This window comes from Polyodon spathula, chromosome 19 (genome assembly GCF_017654505.1).
Source record: "Polyodon spathula isolate WHYD16114869_AA chromosome 19, ASM1765450v1, whole genome shotgun sequence".
Taxonomy (NCBI): Eukaryota; Metazoa; Chordata; class Actinopteri; order Acipenseriformes; family Polyodontidae; genus Polyodon; species Polyodon spathula.
This window is the reverse complement of record NC_054552.1, coordinates 8,506,545-8,526,988: the sequence shown is the minus strand read 5'-3', so window position 1 is coordinate 8,526,988 and position 20,444 is coordinate 8,506,545. Positions and strand designations below refer to the sequence as shown.

The following is a 20,444-nucleotide window of genomic DNA, read 5'->3' as shown; positions in this document are numbered from 1 at the left end:
AGATATGCATCTGTTGGTCACAGATACCTTAAAAAAAAAGGTAGGGGCGTGGATCAGAAAACCAGTCAGTATCTGGTGTGACCGCCATTTGCCTCATGCAGCGCGACACATCTCCTTTGCATAGAGTTGATCAGGCTGTTGATTGTGGCCTGTGGAATGTTGTCCCACCCCTCTTCAATGGCTGTGCAAAGTTGCTGGATATTGGCAGGAACTGGAAAATGCTGTCGTACACGTCGATCCAGAGCATCCCAAACATGCTCAATGGGTGACATGTCTGGTGAGTATGCAGGCCATGGAAGAACTGGAACATTTTCAGCTTCTTGGAATTGTGTACAGATCCTTGCGACATGGGGCCGTGCATTATCATGCTGAAGCATGAGGTGATGGCGACAAGTGAATGGCACGACAATGGGCCTCAGGATCTCGTCATTGTATTTCTGTGCATTCAAATGGCAAAGAACACTACACTTAAATGTAAATGGAGCATTGTATTGTTTGAGCTGAAAACCTATCAAAACATCTAAAAATACGAATCTGTAAAATGTCTAGACAATGAGAACTGTCAACTTAAACACCCTATTTAGCGTTCAATCACACAATGCCTTTGGATTTATATATATATATATATAACAGTTTTATTTTAGCACCCTGATCTAATTGAACAATTTTGTCAAATAGGAAAGCAGTTCAAGAGCACTATTAATCTGTCCCATGTAAAAATCTTGCCATAAGCAGATGTAAGAAATACCCTACTGTTCGATGGTATTTTACTTATTTATTTTTCTTACATCCACTAGGACTGGGTACCAGCTGCTCTTGGAGAGAAGTCATGCTTGAGTGCTCTACTGGGGTCACAGGGGTTAGTGTAATCTTAAATTGGGTAAGATAACTCTAATATATTTCACAGCAATACTGTGTAGCTCTTTAAGCAGCATCTTGATTTAAATTGAAACTGTCAATTCTATTTAACTGGTAAAATTCTTGACTTGTCCAGATGTCAAGGTGTAGCCTCTTTGAATGAATGCCACCCTGATCCCCTCCACAAAGGGTACCCTCACTCGTGTGGTGATCCCCAGGTCTGTTGCCACCAAGCATCCAGAGCCTGATGCCAATTCCCCCTTTGCTTGACAGTAGGTCCGACGCACTTCTGTAGTCCTTTCATCTGCCAGGTGCCACTTGCAGAAAAGATTACTGTAACATTCTAGAGGTATGCCTGACCATCTGGTTAGTACTTGTTTAGGAGTGGTATTTCCATCTAAACTTGCAGGAAATACCAGGAATCAATGGAAAAAGCAGGTATAATATTAGAATGGTATCTAGATTCATTTGCTTTTTTTTTCTGTTCAGATCATCTCTAAAATATAGTGGAAAGGCATACAATATGTAGTATTTAAAAATGAGTGTGTGTGTGTGTGTGTGTGTGTTGGATTAATATATTTTACATTGCCGTGGTTACCGCCAGGGCGTTCTGCTATAACGAATAACATTACAGCTCAGAGTCCGATTTTTACAACCCGCTTTTGACCCGGACCGGCTAATACAGGACCTGACCAAAACCCGCAACCAGCTGCAACACCATCTTCTTACTAACTATCCAACCTGCTTTTAATATGACCTGCAACCCAACCCCGCAAGTGTTTGTCCTTTACCTTTGCCTGTGCCAACTGACTCTCTCACGCTCTCACATTCACACTCAGATAACTCTCCCATTCCCCACAGATTGAGTTGTTACCGTACACAAAAACCATGACAGATTTTACAAGCATTCAACAACAGATTACTGGTATGCACAAAAGGACAAACTGCACATGTGACACCTACCTAGTCAATGGAAGTGTATGTCTAGTATGATTTTTTTTTCTAATTAGTTCAATAGCTATAATCCCTTTTATGGTCTGCATTGGAATAGGCAGCACAATCACGTAAGACTTGCTAGTTGAGTGGGATAATTCAAATCTAATTTGATCCAGTATTTTCCCGTACCCTTTAACCTGTACATGGAAAAGGAAAGACATACTGAAATGTGTCTTTGAAAGAACTTTAGATTGTTTAAATAAATACCATCACAATTTGCATGGAAAGGTTGTTTTTTAAAAAAAAAAAATTTAGTGGTGGCCAATTATTTTTTTATTGTTTTCTCCCCAATTTAGTAAATTATTTTTTTTAGGCTCAGCCCACTGCTACCACCCCTGCGCTAACTTGGGAGGGGTGAAGACAAACACTTGCTGTCCTCCGAAGCATGTGCCGTCAGCCGCCCTCTTCTTTACACACTGCAGACTCACCATGCAGCCACCCAGAGTTACAGCGTCGGAGGACAACACAGCCCTGAGCAGCTTACAGGCAAGCCCACAGGCGCCCGGCCAGACCACAGGGGTAGCTGGGTGGCGCTCGGCCAATTGAGCGCCGCCTCCTGGGAGCTTCCGTCCTCGGTCGGAAAAGGAATAGCCTGGACTCGATCCGGAGACGTCCAGAATATAGGGTGTATCCTGCACTCCACAAGGAGCGAATTTACTGGATACACGACTCAGGAGCCCCCAGAAAGGTTGTTTTTAATAAAACATGTTGACGGAAGCAGATTTTAAAGAGCACAATGTTTTGTTCCATTTAAAATGTAAAGGCTCTGGGCAATTCCGTTTATTCTGGCAGCTGAAAAACACTGTTTAACTGTCAGAACAGGAAACCCAACAGTGATCCTATGTTCAGGTTCACTAGGCATCTATTCCATTGTATTCCATACTTTTCTATTAGAAAGTTCTGGAAAGCCTAATCTAACACCTGTGCAGTCATTACATGTACAAATGATTTTTGGTTGTAGTGCGGCAGTTCTATTTACATATCAAAGTGTTGGAGATCAGTCGATGCCCGTGTTTGAAATGGTAGACACATTCTGTATTAACAGTGACAATTTGCACCTCTCCTCTGCATATGTTACAGATATATTTTGTTCTTTTGAAATACAGCGATAGAAATAAGATTCCAATTGCTTTGAGGTTTGCGCCAAAACCTAGAATTAAGTCTTTTTTCCCCATCCCTGCAATAGCAAGCTGCAGTGTGCAAAAATACAAGCATTGAATTTAAAGGAATTAAGTTAGACAACCCACTTATTGGCATAATCTCAGAAGGGGACTGACTGACTGATAGCTCTCATCAGTCGACAATTCATGCCTTTTCGAGATAGACACAAACTGTTTTGTTCTAGTTAATGATACAAAACGTATTTGTCCTGTGGTAAACTATATGCATTTGTTTAAATGTAAAGAACGACAAAATGTACTGCATTAAAACACTGCTCTTTAATTTGGCATTCTTTCTTTTTTTCCCCCACTTAATGTGCTGTCATAGGCAAACATGAAACCCAATTTATATCATGACCCGCTTTGTATCACGAATGGTGCCTGCACAGCAATCATGATATAAGCAGGTTCATCTGTACAATTGATTTAATTCTATCTATAAAGTTTTACTATTCAGTTGCATCCAATATGTCCGGTACTTTAAGGCTGAAGCCGAGCGGTTCTGGCACAGCAGAGTTTTTACAAATCGTTAACAGAGACGGTTTGATTTATATTGAACATTAACAAAAACATCAAAACAACCGTGAGTTTGTTAAAGACACTGCAGGAATACGTGCAACACAGCAGGCAGCAGCAACAATAATGTACAGTAATGTGTTTTAAACCCCACAGCCTGTTCAGTAACACCAAATCATTACAGTTGAGTAAGATCGAAAGATGGAAACGTACTGAGAAGTGCACCTCCATACAGTCTAATGGACATCTTGGTGCCAACGAGCTCCTCATCAAAGATGGCATCATACAGCTGGATAGGGAATGTGAGGGCCTGTGGAGGTATATAAACACAGCTTGTGGGAATCTCTCAATCGAGTAACCCTACAAACCATTTACACTTTATTACTTGCCATACATACAGTCTGTTTATACAGAGACCAATAAAAGACACTATTTGAATGATCTAAATATTACTGCCTTTTAAAATGTATACCTGCTCTATTGATGAACTGTTCCCTCTATATAGCATCCCAAAATATTTGGGGTGGCCTCTTCTTTTGAATGTCGGCTTCTGTGAGAAGTGGCTTCCATCGATTTCTCATTCTAAGTAGTAGAGGTGCCCTTTGACTGTCTGTGTCTGTCCCAGCTGCAGCTTCTTGTCTTGGGGATTTCCCTCCACTGATCAGATTATTTGGAGAGAATGGTCTGCCTGCACTGGAGGCTACACTTGTTTGTTTTGCTCTCATCTTTTGGGATACATTGTGCCAACTTTGGCAACTATGTGCTCTCTCCTGTGAAAACTGCTGTATGGGACAGTGCAACTTTTTAAAATTCGTGATCGATTTGGATGTCCAGTGTGCCTCTGATCAGACTGCCTAGAGTAGTGCCTATTGATTCTGTCTGTGTGTAATGGATTTAGATTCTGGTAGTGTTCCAGTTCTCACACTCCATCTGAAGATGGCGCTGTGGAGTAAAGTAAGAATGCCCTTCGAATGTGCTATGTGTATTATCATGCAAATCACAGCCTCTAAACTGAAAAGGGCATGGAAACACTAATGGAAGCAATTTGTTAAATAAAATGTACATACCATTAAAGCCAAGGTCGTGAGCATCACCGCGGAAACAACCAGCCAAACCCTGTGATAAAACAACATTGAAGTTAACCTGGGTGAAAATGGAGGCAGCATTTAATATGTTAGAAAACCAAAGCTGGAAACTGAATTCAAATAAAGTAGGGAAGACAATATGTGCAGATACACAATATACATGAGATTTGCATTCCTATCTGACCACCATCTACATCAGTTAACAATTGAAAATGCCTGTCTGTTGCACACCTCCCTATAGACTTATTGTAATGGTGTTTTAATTGCTGTTCAAGGGAGATGTTCTAGAATATAACTATTGTATGGTGTAAATACTACTGCAAGTACAAATATTTCTTCAACCACCACCCCTCGCCCATAGCTCACAACACCTGACTACATGCAGTATATAACTTACATTTTTCATTATCATGACTAGGGTTAGTTGCTAGGTAGCTTGTAAGTAGGGTACAACATACTTGCATTCCTATTCTGGTGAGCTTTGGCCATTTAAAAAGGTATTAGTACAGTTAATAATGTCCTAAACTGCATGACAAATGCCCTTCAAACATTGGTAGATCAACAGCAAAGCACCAGAAGTCTTGTACCTGAGGCCCAAAGGTTCCCGACCTGAAAATTTGATCTCGTTGCCCAGAACCTGACTGATCTGAAAAGAGAAATGAAAAGAGAATGGATCTGCCAACAAGCATTCTCACTGCAAACCGGGCTTCATGACTGCAATGCTCCAGACTGCCACTGCTCCACACAGATTACTTGGTGACAATGATGACGCTATTTACGGGGCCCTGGTGAAAGACTGTGAAGTAGACCCCACCACAAAAAAAAACAAAAAAGCACAGCATAAACAAAAAATACATCTGCAGCAATTTGAGTGGGTCAAAACGATTTTTATTTCCGAACGAAATCTATTCTAACGCTATTTTAAGATGACTGTGAACAAGAGAGTAATCAACCAAGTAACATTATACCTAATCTTTTTAAATGAATCAGTTACGTAACAAGATTAAAAACTCTACTTAGTTAATATTGAAACATATTAATAGCTTCAAATTAGTCACAAAAACGTATTAAATATTGGCATCAAGTGCATTTTTTCCAGTACAAAAATTAGTATGAAACGTTTATTAAAAAAAAAATAAATAAATGTCTGCATCTCAAAACCTAGCCCATAGTACAAAAAAAAAACACTCATGAACATACTAAACAAATTAATATCCCAAAAACATGTACATATTTATTTATTTTTAATTACTGGACGTTTTTTACCATCTGTTGGTTAACATATCATCTGCCAGCACAGCAATCACATGACCTTAACACTGACCAATTGCCAGAGCACTCGCTCTGTGTCCCTCCTCCAGACTGAATCGGTTAGCTCTGATTTGCAAATTTGTGTTTTGTTTGACAGTCCGCCAAATACTACCTTGCTGCCTGGTGACCTGCAAGTGTGGCTCCATTGACTCCATACTCAATGTGTTCAGCTCATATCACTTCTGCTAAAGGGGTTGAATGACTATAGAGCCGTTAGGGGCATAGCAAGGTGATATGTATCACGGTACACACGTAGTGTTGCATGCACGTACGTATGCGTAAAACATACTTAATCTTCTACTTAATCTTCACTGAGGAAGCATTTGGTGAACTACAGTACTACACTGCACTATGCTGTGCATCTGGTCTTGTATCATGATACAAACAATATGCAATATAAGATATGTCTTGTAAAGTATCAAAATTCATCGATACATGCTGAATTGTTACCCCCTCTAATAACCATTGTCAACTCAATTAACGAGAGGTCTCTACTGGGCCTTGCAGCTTTCATACATTACATAAAACTGTACAAGTCAAATAGCTTCCCAGACATGACATTCATTTAAATTGGTTATGTGCAGGACTTTACCAAATCAGCTGTATCTTCAGAGGAGCATTAAAAAGCATTCAGAATGTATTTTATATAGGATTGCATATAGCACTACGGTAATATCAGGTTAGGCAGATTAGTAAGAAGGTACTTTTTAAATCCACTTTTTTTAAATTTTGTAAACATTGTAAAATGGAAATCTAGAGGTTTTGTAGATTTCAATTGACAGCTTTTCCAAGGTTTTCCAATGGCTTCATTCAGACATTACTAGTGGCTCTCTAACCTCCAGGCATTATAAGCGGCTCTTGATTCCCAGCAGAAAACAAAATCTCCTGCCTGGCATGCTGGTAAATTAAAAAGATTAATATTGTGCTTAGCGTCACAATAAACTTCCTACTGCTTCCCAATTAAGAGACAGGCTAAAGTGCTTGTTGAGCACATTAACTGCTGTGTGTTATTAAAGGCAGTTAATTAGTCATGCATTTGTGTCAAATGCCAATTAAGGGAGGATTGGATAGATAATGAAGAGCTGAGTAGCTTGCAAAAAAACATAAACTTGCTTTTTACTCACACAATCTGCAGAAAAAGATATGTCTTTAACATGCACTACCTTCTAGCAAGTATATAACTTCAGGTTCTACAACTGTAACTGTCAAGAGCTACACAGTGAATAAGGCCTAGTAGGAGGGGGGGTTGAAAATCCCCCCAGACTTTTAGCTGAAAATAAAATTCACCATTAAATTCAGTTTTTTAATAACCATGCACAAATAATGCCTTAGGGGAAATATCTGGGCTCACGTGAATAGAAAGAATTGGCCACCTGTAGCTGATCTGTGCATTAATGATTCAGGCAATTGTTTGCACCATCAGTGAAGAAGGTTCAGATGATAAAGACGTGGAGTTCGGTGGTTTTGGATCAGGTGATACAGACGCCACAGTCTGATTAATTACGCTCCAATCCACATGTTGTATATGTATCCTTTTTTAGACATTGCAAGTGCTTGTGACTCAGGCATTTTTTGTATTTAACATTTTAATGCTATAGTGCTACTTTGGATGCTGCGCTAGTTTATTATTTCGTGTTGTGTTTTCAAACCGGACACTCCAATGTCTTACTTACAGAGATTAAGTAAAGTCAGTAATTTTAGTGGACCGAAGATTTCATGTGTTTATATATATATATTATATATATATATATATATATATATATATATATATATATATATATATATATATATATATATATATTTTAAATGTAATGTCAGAATCCGATATTTCAATAAAACATTATGGGATTTGAGATGTAATATACACATTTCTGATTTTATTCCTCAGTGGTTTGGAGCAGTGTAGTTGAAAACTTGGCTATACAAGTTTTAAGCCTACTTTAGAAATTAAGTCTTCACTGATTTGATCGTATGAGTTAATTACTGTTAATCAAGTCGGAAAATAATATGATGCAGGTACTGTATTGTATGTATCTTTGGACCCTAAATGGATAGTGCAGCCAAGGCCTTGTTTATAAATGGCAGCTGAGTCAACAGTGTATTTCTGGAGTGGCAAATGGAGATTTGCAAGTTCGACAGAATAGCATGAGGATACTGATATCAGATGGAACAATGACAAGGTGGCAGTGTATATGTCAAAATCTGTAACAATGTTAATACAAAAAGGTACAGCAAACTTGATCCAGTGGTTCAGAAGGTATTAGTTTAGAATAGTGGGTGTACTGTATTATTCTAAAGTCAATTAAACAAATTGTATAAACATCTAAGATGCTAACTAGTCACATGAATTTACAGCAGGGAATGTAAGGATCTTAAGTATGAGTGAGAGAAGTTTTTTTTTTTTTCCTAAATAGAGGGATTTGGTAACCAACACAGAAACACACACACGTTCCACCTAATGGGACCACAAATCCTTAACACTATCGTCTGTGGATGGAGACCACATCTCCCAATTGTACACATATGTGAATCAAAACTGATCTCAGCTTTAAGTTGAAATATATTGGTAAAATAATTTGGTATTTCAAAATGCCCCTGTAAACTGAAAGAAATTCTGTTAAGCGCAGTTATCTTTTCTATCCAGTGTCATGTTGCTGACATTGAACACACACAGCTGTAGGGAGGAAGGAAAGGGCAGTCCATGTCCAGGAATAACAGGAGTTTGAATGTCAAGGACGTGCAGAGGAAAACAAACAGGTAGTAACAGAGCAGGACCAGAGCGGGGCGGTTGAGCAGGCTTCCGACTGTTTATTTACAGGAACTGACTCATTATCCTGACCTCTTATCAAACACTAACTGGATCCCACCCAACACGGAGGGCTGCAGCACCTCGGCTCAATATACATACTCAGTACTTTCATAAGAGATGCAGATCCCATGGTAGTGGTTAATTCACGGTGGAATCCTTAACGAGTAGTTATCACTTAAAAGGTCCACAGCCTCTTGCAGCATAGAGAAATATTATATTTGATGTCTAGTGACAGTTCTGGGCAGCTGCAGGGTGTCAGAGCTGGAAGACAATGCTGTGTTCTTTCAGTGTTCGTTTACTGAGATATAGAGTGATGGAGAGATGAGAACCGTGATCAGTGCCGAAGCAGAGAGGCCTCCTTGTTTGATAGTGTTTCCCAATGTACCAAGGTCTTGTCATTTAAATGCTGAAGAGGCTCACACAGTAAAAGCATCACCACTTCCAGCGCAGGGTAAGTCATGATAGTATGGTGTTAATCGCATTGCCAATTTTGGCTGGGGGTGCACAGGAAGCACTGCATTTGCCTTTAGAAACCTGCGGGTTCAGGAGTAAAACGGTTAATCTCACTGTGCCTCTGTGACTACTGTGTGTCAGACTCCTGATTTTAATCCAGACTAAATGAGGTCTTGCCTCCCGGGTTCACTAATTTAGGTTCTGTGTATGAAGAGTTTCGTACATCATTTGATTTTCTTAGAAGTTGTAATCTTGTGAGTTGTTGCAGCAAATCAAATCAAATGGATGGAGAAGGGAACTGCAACACCAGCTCGAGAAGATATATTTTGAGCAAATAGCTTTTTATATATTTCATATATATTTAATTACCGCTTCAGAAATCTTACAAGCTTTTACACATTTTTAGTATCCAGTTCACCAAAGCTTTTAGATTATATCTAATGTTATGTGGTTGAAAAATATTTAATCAAAAATTTAAGAAACAAAGTAATGTTATTTGTACTGCAGCGCAGTATATCTACCTTGTTTATTTGCTGTCTAAAAGTAACACCTACATCAAAGCTGTATGAGTCACCAATTCCCCTGACAGGCTCTAATAAAGACATTTCAACAGTAATGAACGAAATGAGGGAGTTCAAAAGATGTGCTTTTTTTGTTATCAATTTTGTTTTTTTGTGCTTTGAAAGGTTTAAGGACATGAAACCAAATGACTGAGTAAGATGGCTGTGATTTCTTTTGACGTTATAATAATCTGAGATTTTCAAGTGTTAACTGTTGCGAAGCATGAATTCAAATTCAGTCCATAATTACATCATGCTGCCTCTCCCGTCTACTTCCAAAAATGGAGGCATCAACCTACCACAGGACCAAGGCAGGACCCCGCCAGCTAACCAACCAACCAATGAACCACAGGCCGAGAGAGGCAGGACCTAGTCAGCCAAACGAACCATAGGCTGAGAAGGGTGGAACCCCACCAGCCAACCAGTAAAGAAGCAGACAAGTATGCACCCAGTAACTAACCAGAGTGCCCATCACTGAGGGGGTGGCACCAACCAACCAACCACAAGACTGAGAGGCGGGATCTCTCCAACCAGATGGGCATGCGCCCAGCAACATATCAGAGTGGCCATCATTGGTACTTCTCAGGCAGGCACCAAGCAACCAATGAGAAATGGAGAGCAGGGAGTACAGGCAAAGATTATTTTGTCATCATGATTCACCAACTTGCCATTGCAGGTACAGGGTAATCAAGTATACATAGGATTTATGCAATTTAAGACTTCACAAATATACCTGACTTGTGTTTTTTAGATGTCTAAAGATTATTTAAAATATAAATAATTCAATAATTTTCTATAAAACACACTGAAAGCTTGGAAGACGTCACCTAGGTTGTCATAGCAACTTTTGAAGAGCTTTTTGGCAAATTATTTTCTGTGACTACTTTTAAAGTGTGGTAGGCTTCAAAGCATTCACAAATGTACAGGAAAAAGTTAGAGTTAGGGTTATCTGATTTTTATTTTATTTTTCAATAAGAAATATAGTAGGCTATTATTTAATGCATGTGGTGTACTTAACTACACCACACTGCCCCCAATCCCTAAGCTCTACTGCTGCTCCACACTGTCTCAAAGTGTTTCATAATTAGTTTTGGAGTAAAGCAAACCCTACACCCTTCAAGTGGGAGTCAAAACTGTAGGACTTATTCATTGTCAAGTAAAAAATACAATCATCACCATATTAGCATTTTGTGCAGAGACTCAGAACTCAACGGGTGGAAAGCCATTGCCTTCAGGAGAATCACACATCCACTCTGCTTCACTAACTTCTCTATTAATTAGAAGGTGCCATGTTTCAGGGGCCTATTGTAGCACACTTATAACATAGCAACAGGGGAGTTATTTGCAACTCTGTAACTACTGGAACAAACTCACTATGGTGCGTTATGAGCAAACCTAGGACTGACGACTGATTTTATGTTTTTAATACATTTGTTTTTTGTCTGATAAACAAATATTGAACATTTAAAATGGTCTCACATATGCTTAATCTTGGTGCTAGATTTCTAATTTGTAGTTTAAAGCTTCATTATTCTCAGCTAAGTGCTTTTTCCATCTCAGGAACACAGTTACTTTAAAATGATATTTTAACTGCAAATTACAAGTTAAAAATAACTTGTAAAGTCCCCAAATAAATGCACATGTTATCTCCTTTAGTTGAAATGGTCCAGCCTAGAGATCAAAGGTACAGGCGCATTTGAAGTTAATTTCATCAAACATTTACCATCTACACAGCAAAAGAGTTATTTTCTTTTGAAAGGATGTTGAAAGTGCAGTAGAAGCCAATCAGATACAGAAAGTTCAAGTTCAATCTAATATAGAATTGAGATTCGTCAGCGACATTCATGGTTTGTTTCACAGGGTCCAATATTAGTCTAATCAATGTTAACTTGGCTAAGGCAGTCCAAAATTAGATCTAAAATTAGGGTCTGTGAAACTTGCTTTCAGTGTGGGACACCACTCTCTGCAAAACTGTAGATGAAGTTGCAGGAAATGGAGGCCCTACATAGACAGAAATACAACTCCTAATGCATAGCAGTTTCAACCATTCCAGGTTTTACTATGAACTTGATTAGCCACATCGTATAGGTAAAAATCTCAGGTTTGTCTTAATAAACTCGTAGTAAAATAAGGAATGGATTAAATTGCTGTGCAATAGGAGTCTTATTTCCATCCCTGTCTCCATCAGAACTGTATTGAATCAACCACTTCCTACTTTGAAAAATTAAAATTTAAAAATTGTCCTGAACCTTAGACCTGTGCACTTCTCCACCGTCGTCCTCCCCTCCTACCCCGAGGATCTTCCTGGTCTTCAGCCGGCTGACTAGGTCTGACTGGCTGTGCTTCTTCATCAACGGGGGGTGCGATTTGGTGGCCATTGTTCACACTGTACTGCAGAGAACTCCTGAAACTACGAGAGAGAGAGAGAGAGAGAGAGAGAGAGAGAGAAAAGACACAGGAGGTTAAACCAGGTGAGTACCACTGAGATATCAAGCTTGTATATGGTTGTAAAAATAATCCATTATCGTGATCTGTAATTTATTTAGTCCTGAAAAAACATTTATTGTACTGAAACAATACTGATTCATAAATCGTGTTTCTGGCATTCATTCAAAGCTAAAAACGATCACGTCTTGAAACATTTGCCTACTAGACCAAGAAGTTTCTTTCATCTGACAAGACAACTCAGGCCTTTGCTAGGCTTTTTATTTTTAATAGGGTAATAACTTTGTGCATGCATCTAAACAAACTATGAAATGACCCCTCTGAATTGTTTTGAGACAATTACTTTACTCTCCAAACACACTGGACATTGCCAACAGACTGAAACTTAAACAAGCTTTTTGCGGTTTGGCAAACTAGTTATTGACTCGATTTAAGGCTACCTTGTCACATGAATTTAATTTGACTGCAACTCCCGATACATGGTTCAAGAAACGCATTGTATTCTGGTTGCTACTATCTGCGTTAACCTCCAATTGTTTGACTATCAAAATCCACTATACAGAGGGCTGTAGGGGGTAGAGGCTTGATATAGTCTAGTAGTGCAGTCAATCAAACTACTTTGAAAAGTTCAGATACAAATTATTCTCTGCCTTAGTAGATGAAAATAAAGTACATAAGGTTTCCAGTAGCTTCTAGGTATACTGAGAACATTAGACGATGCCTAACAAATACAGACAAAGGTAGATTTGAGAATATCAGCTGGTGAATAGAGCAGTGAGAGTGACAGACAGGGTGGAATCAATAAATTCACAGTAGAGAGCAGCCCAGAGGTGTTAGAAGTCAACAATCACTAAAACTCCCGAACATGTTAGTGACTGACAGGTGGCACCTGACAGCACACCACCTCTGCTGGGGTTATATCTGTCCTGGACTCATTTAATTTAAATCGAAATTTAACACACTACATAATATGCATGTGCATGGTCCACTAGCGCACCTCAGCAAGGGAGATGTTTCATAGACATTACTCAAGAGAAACATGTCTAGAAAATCAATAGTACTGTATTATACCCAAACTCAATCTCAACAGTCTGTAGGTGGTTCATCTAGGATTAAAAGTTCAGGGAAGATTCAAGGCACTTTAGGATTTTCACCACGTAGGGAGACTAACACAGTTTGTGCATCTGTTGTGTAGTTTTTACATTGGCAATAGGTTTTATATCACCATTCATATGGAGACAATCAGAAGGCAGTCCTCCTAAAACAAATCTGTATAAATACATCAAAAGATACAGTATGTTTAAGAATATATCCCAGTACAGGATGCATCAAAGGGAGAGTACAGGAATTATTTCTGTTGTAAAACACCACATGGTGTAATGTAACCTTAATAACACATTAAAGCCAGGCTGCCTTCTCTCTAAAGAGAATAATGGTGCTGTATAATGGTGTCTGCATGCCTACACTTCAGTTCACTGAATCATACATAAATATTGGAGCTGAACAGAGCAGACCCAGGTACCTTGTGATAAATTATTAACACAGTGTCTCTTCAACAGCATGAGGCCTACTACAATATGCATACAATATTGTTCTGCGCTCTCTGTATTTCACAAAGTGTGTGTGTGTGTGTGTGCTTATAAACCAATGGAATAAAAAATAAATAAAAACAGAAATCTACAGGATTCAAAAGTCACTCGACTATTAAGTATGGAAGCAAATCCACTACAATAATTATCTGTAGTTTGTTGTTTACAGCTACACGGCTCAACTGCATGATGATACTGCTTCCCAGGTAAGTGAAATGTACAGTACAATCCTGTTAGCTGAGGGGGCTTGGAGCTCTCACTTAAGATTTTTTAAAAAAGCATCGCAATGGCATATGGGAGCAGTTATTAAGGTTGCTCATGATAAGAAAGCTGATTTCTCATTTTTCGACACTGTGGAGATGGAACCTTGTTTAGAAGCAGGCACTGGTCATTACAGTGATCCTAAGAGGAGTTTTGATATCAGTCCTACACCTGAGTGGGTGTCGGGGGGATAGCATGCTGCTAGATTTAGTTGGCAAGCAGTGTCCTAAAACTGCTGCAATCCACAGAGACTAGTCTCATTTCAGACCCCTTCACACACACTGTGGCAGTAATGAAGTCAGGTTGAAGGCAAGGAAATGGCAAAACAATTAGGCCAAGGTTTTTCTGTGTTTCTGAAAAGATGCTCTAACAGAATTAGTAAAAATTCCTCCTAGCACTGCTCCTGCATTGAGTTAGCATAACAACTTAGTTTTGCATGTCTCGGCTCACAGCATCGTGCTTATTATCCAGCAGTCGTTGCTCTCTGGGCTATTGTAACCTTTACCATCTTAACAATATAAGGACAGCTTGGTATCATGCAGCCTGCTGTGATCCAATATAAAAGTAATCTGAAAGTAGATTAATTGAGTTTCTAAAAGCAATTTAAAGGTTAAGCGATGGACATTGTACAAGAGTAGAACATGTTAAATATAGATGACCTCAAAAGACTTTTCACTTACTGTGCACTGCTTATTGGATTACGAAGATGCACTGCATGTGTCACCACTGGTTTGTTTTGTTTGGCTGGCCCATTGTCTTCATAGTTGTCACTTTCCGCTTCGGTATCTTGTACAGTAATTTCAGTAAAATTACTGTACAAGATACATTAAGGATAAATTAAGAAAATGTATTTAAAAAAAGGTAACATTTTCTGCCTAGCCAACCACCCTGGATGTATGGTTCTCACATTGTATGATTTTTACAGATCCCTGAATCAATCATTCTTATCAATTCTGATGAACTCCTATATCAAAAGATAGGGGTGTGAAGTTCATCTCAACATGCAAGAAACCCATTTACAGGTAATTATGGCATTAAAATGGCAGTGGGGGTGGGGGGGTTGTGGTGTGGGGGGTAAGCATCTAGATAGTGCACTGGGTTTACTCACTAGCATCTCACACCTTTCACTGCTTGAACATAAGAACATAAGAACATAAGAAAGTTTACAAACGAGAGGAAGCCATTCGGCCCATCTTGCTCGTTTGGTTGTTAGTAGCTTATTGATCCCAAAATCTCATCAAGCAGCTTCTTGAAGGATCCCAGGGTGTCAGCTTCAACAACATTACTGGGGAGTTGATTCCACACCCTCACAATTCTCTGTGTAGATTGGGTTTCAGTGCCTTACAATGTCCATGACAAAACTATCATAGAAATGATAGTCTCTGCAGTGAATTCAAGCAAGAATGTATGAATTATACAGTAGACTATTCACCAGTTTGTGAATAATTTATATTAGAGCTCCTGCCACCGACTATAAAACACTGCCAGTTAAAGAGCGGACAACACTGCTAGCTAAACAAGTATTAACTAGTAAAGCAGGGAGGCTCAAGTGCCTCTGTGGTTAGATTTGCAACCACAGAGCACATTTCTCACCTCCAATCACAAGAATTAGAAAGATGTAATTATAAGTGCCATATACTGTACTTGGAATTTGTGAGCGAGCACACTTTGACGTGATTTGTTGTGTAAACACCATTCTAGATTCTTTTTCATTTTAAGAAAACCCACTTACATGTTACCAATTAAGAAAATATAAATGTCCACTAGTTTGTGTAAAAATACAGTACTAATATGAATTACATACAGTATTTCTATGTTTGTATAGAAACATTTAAGATCTTTCATTAAATAGACTCGCAATTAAAACAATGTGTATGACATATTTGGTATAGATTAGAGTATCATAACTTTGTGTGGGGATTTAAAAAAAAAAAAAAAGTGCTACCAAGAGTCAGTAACTGGAATCTGTAGATTCTTTTGTCCTGTAAAATCAACTTCAGCGAATGAGACATAAATGGCTAAGTTAAGAGACTGTACTAAAGCACTGTCCTGTGCAAAACTGAACACAGCATTAGCTCTATGTTAGGTACGTTGATATCATTCCTTGCATATTGCTGGAAGTCTATGCTGGAACACACTAATTTGGATTACTGTAAATCATCATATTGGTACCATTTTTCAAAATAGGGTAAAAATCCACCGTTTTAGCACAAAGCCGATTGGCAATATAAACATACTTTCTGGTAGAGTGCACAGAAGTCAAAACTGTGAATCTCTTTATAATTTAGTAGTCAAATACTGCAGCTTTAAAATACACCATTTAGTTGGTTTGCATATGAACCAATAAGGGCAGACAGCGGCGACTGCCAGGCAGTGGCTTAGCCTCTGCGTTACAGGAAAAAAAAAAAAAAGGCTGAAAAGATGTTTTTTTTGGTGGCCTCAATACGCTTCAAATCGGTACCGCTTTCAATTATTATACACATGAACCACCACTCACAACTGACCAATGACAAGCTGGCTGTCTGCCAAAGTGCACATTTTAAATTTCTGTTTGTGATTGGGCTACTTACTGTCATTTGTGAGAGGTTCAACCTTGAACTCTTCTGATTGGACAATGCACACAGGTTTTGCACTTTACAATCCAAACGGATGCGCAACGTGACATAACAATGAATGTTCTTTGTAAGCTTTTCGGTAAGGTTTGCACTGTATGTTTGTGGTGATAAAATCTTGGACAAAGTAACCGATATGCTCCATAATCAATTCTATTAATCCTAGACAAGCAGAACAAAAAATCTATAACAATAATTGATAAGGAGACAAGGTTCTTCCAGACCTTTCTCATTAAAGCAATTCTTAGCAGATATATCTTTGTCTAGTGCCACACTTAAGTTTTATTTAGTCTATCAATTGAATTAGTCTCATAATAATGAGGTTAGCAGCTGAGGAAGCCTTGTTGCTAAAATGATTACAAGCGGAAGGCATCAAGAGTGGTTTGCTGCCATGGATCAAATTATTTTTAAAATCTATTTATTTATTTAAGCTTCTCTCCTTGCCAGCCACGTCAGCGGAATTTCACTAAATATCTCTGACACTTCAGCTGCTGCTACTGCAATTCTCTAAGCAAAACTCTAGTACATTCTAGACGTGCAAGTGTCAGAAAAGAAGCAAAAAAAGTTACAGTATAAAAACTGGCAAACAATTCATAACTGTTTCAAAATCGGGGCCCAGTATTTTTCTTTTTTTTTAAATGGGAGTATTTCCTAACAAGTATCAGGTGTAGATGCACATCCCCTGCCGTGACTTAAGTACAAAACTGTAGCCATCAGTATTTTCTTAATAGAACTAAAAATGTGATTGCTGGCTGAACAAGCAGCTAATATCCGTGTCTCTAGGATATGCCTCCCCCACGGTGGGGGATAATATAATACAGTGTGATGACTTCTTTCAACAGCTGTCTGCTCCTGTCATAGTGGCAGGACGTTCTGTTAAAGGAAACACACTGTTAATTAACCACATATACAGAGCCAACTATTCGTTCAAACTGACACCGTGCAGAGCTTTGTCAGCATGACAGTGGGATCGCAGCTGCCGTGCAGGTCAATAATCTTTCAGGCATTTAAATATGTGCACCAAGCGAGCCTTCAACAGCTATTCATTTAATGTGAACATTGTGTTCCAAAAACAACCTGCTTTTGTAAATGCAATAACTTGGTCCATAAAACTTGATATGCTCTTACCGCTCCATTTACCATCATTAGGAGCATACAATGGAAAGCGTCAATACTTTTTTAAAAAAAGAAATCAATCAAAATACTAATGTGCTCCATTTGATTTCATTCCCTGTCACTTTCCAACATTGTCTTTCTAAGTGCAAGCAAATAGCATTTTCTTTTCCACTGTGATTTCCAATGCATTATGCTATGGAAAGAACATGCAGAGCACAGACATTTAAAGTGGTAGAGTGGATGAACCAAACAATGAGTTCCAGAACTACCACCACACAGGTCACAAAGGGGTCTGAAGCAGGTTACAGCCTTGAATTCTGTGGTGGTTCTACAACTGACCTCACCTTTAGACCATATTGTGATCTGCAGAGTAGGAACAGGACATGGTCAACATAGCACAGAATGTATTCCTAACATGAAATTTCCTGTCTCCCATTTAAAAAATAAAAAATAAAATAAATAAAAGAAGACACCAGCAGTATTTTGAAAATGTGAATTTTATAACCAGGTAAGTCAGTAACAACATACATGGCCCCATAACCTGTACAGTAGCATCTCACAATGAATGCCCATACACAGTTTAATCAAAGTCTGACGAGCTCTCATGTGGAGGCATGTTGAGGTCAGACTTCATGCCTAATATGACCCCCTTAACTAACACACACTCCAGAAGGTGTGCAAAGGAATGCCCATACTAAACTGCATCTCAATTGGATGACTGGTTCTCAAGATGTAGCTAATGATGGAAGTGTGAAATACAGTTTGGGAACCTCAACTATATCTTCATTGCCAAAGCTACTGTATGCATCCCAGTGGTGTAATGAAGTCTGATTGGAGGGGAGGGGGATCATGTTTTAATCTGTTACTTGACCAGTATGGCAACGCATCTTTATAATGTTGTCAGACCGTTAGTAAAATTACTGTGTACACTGGCTATTAGCCAGTCCTGAAGTTTTTCCTGCTAAATGAGAGATAATGCAAGTTGTTTTAACACTGCGTTTATTTCAATTTCCTGCCAGAGACTCCTGCTGTGAAAGTGCTTGGGGCTTGAGTGTTCACTCCAGCAGTGTGGACCACTTTCACACCGAGAAAGGCAGTAGGTTGATTGAACTGGACAATTTTTATTTATATCTTAAAGGCCCCTGCAGTCGACGCTTGCTTTAAAATCAACGGAAACGTACAAATAACTGTGTCTAAATGACAAATTAGGGTCATACAATATACTGTGCTATTACAACTGAAATTTCTTTCCAGGATTTGATAACCAGGGTAACACGCAAGTACAGGAAGTAAAACGAGTGTATAATTTAAGTTTCCTCTCCACCCCCTTCTAAGCCTTTCTAAATACTACAGTGCCTTTTATTTAGCATAAGGATTGACACACCAACCTAAATTCAGCACCTTTGAGAATGTGTGCTAACAATGTCCAAACTAACTAACAAGCACATGCTTGTTTAATGGTACCTCCATTCATTCACTTGCTCATTGCCATGTCTAATTTATTCCTGTGGCCAGAGAGATGCATCTCAGCATTTCGGATCCAAAATCTAAACCCGAAAATCTGAGCATGTGTCCATTGCTTGGCGACCCCAGTGCTCTTTCCGAATTTTATCTTAGTGATAGAGGTGTAAAGGAGAGCAGTGTTGACATTTTGTGAACATGACCATAAACAGTCTCATCCTTGGTTCTTCAACATTTGGTGCCCAATCTGACTTCTGTTGTGAATGGGTGTCCTGCACTCAGTTGAGCAAATGCTTAATTGGTTTCTTCTTAAAATACATTTTAGAGTGACTCAAGTATCACACGAAAACTGACAATTCGCATGACCAGATCTAACCTGTGAGAATTTTAAACCCTGTTCCGTGCACCTCATTGCAAAAATAATCAAGTTAGCATAATTTTATTTGTTGGACATGTATGTCTCTTGTGCCTTAAAGGGTTAATGGTGGTGCACCATAATCAGATATAATACACTTCATCCTTTTTCTTACAGAAAGGCACTATTGAATAAAACTAAGGGTGCTAAATTATATACTAAATAACAGTAGACTCTCATTAATCTGAACTCGTTGAGACGAGACCTGGTTCATTTTATAATTTGTTTGGAGTACCGATCATAATATGATAAAATACCTAGCCTAGTCTTTGTATATTTAATACCAGTGTAACTGATATTTCCCTATAAAATCCTGTGCTTAATTCTCCGATTTACAGGCTACTACTGACGTCAGTACTAGCCTGCAATCACTATTATGATGACAGACCACGCCTGATATTTCTGACTACAGATGCAATTTTCAGCCTTTTTTAAAATGCTCTGACGGTTTCAAGTAGGCAATGCAGTGAAAGCATATTTGTTAAATATCCTCTCAATTTACTGTTCTGTTAGAGGCTGAAAGGCAGAACTGAAATTCTGGGAAGTACTTCCTCCAATCTGCAGTCATGGTAAACGAAACAACGCTACGGAAGAGAGACAGAAAGAAAACGACGACAACATCTGTGCTGCAGAGCCACCTAAAGGCCATTGTGATAAAGTGCCCGCCCCTGTGTATATTATCTGTTATATGTTGCGTGTGATGTGTTAAATGTTGGTGTTTAGTCATTGGCACATGGGATATAAACGGGTCTGTGTTTCACTTGTGTTTAGAAATGTATAATTGTATTTAGGCATGG

At 38.8% G+C, this 20,444-nt stretch overlaps 1 protein-coding gene and 1 long non-coding RNA gene across 3 annotated transcripts in view; one reads left to right on the top strand and one right to left on the bottom strand.

Annotated features, from left to right (window-relative positions):
- LOC121294954 (tumor protein p53-inducible protein 11-like) overlaps window positions 1-20,444 on the bottom strand; it is a 49,008-nt gene that overhangs the window by 4,519 nt on the left and 24,045 nt on the right. For both annotated transcript variants that reach the window (XM_041219206.1, XM_041219207.1), the window contains exons 4-7: window positions 11,998-12,158; window positions 5,203-5,261; window positions 4,598-4,646; window positions 3,744-3,840 (exon numbers count right to left, since the gene is read on the bottom strand). In XM_041219206.1, the coding sequence (XP_041075140.1) occupies window positions 3,744-3,840; window positions 4,598-4,646; window positions 5,203-5,261; window positions 11,998-12,126 (334 nt within the window). In that variant the 5' untranslated portion in view covers window positions 12,127-12,158. The remainder of the gene's footprint in view (window positions 1-3,743; window positions 3,841-4,597; window positions 4,647-5,202; window positions 5,262-11,997; window positions 12,159-20,444) is intronic.
- On the top strand, window positions 13,841-20,336 carry LOC121294955. The gene is made up of 3 exons (XR_005946840.1): window positions 13,841-13,988; window positions 14,969-15,065; window positions 20,161-20,336. It is a non-coding gene; the product is annotated as an uncharacterized LOC121294955 (long non-coding RNA).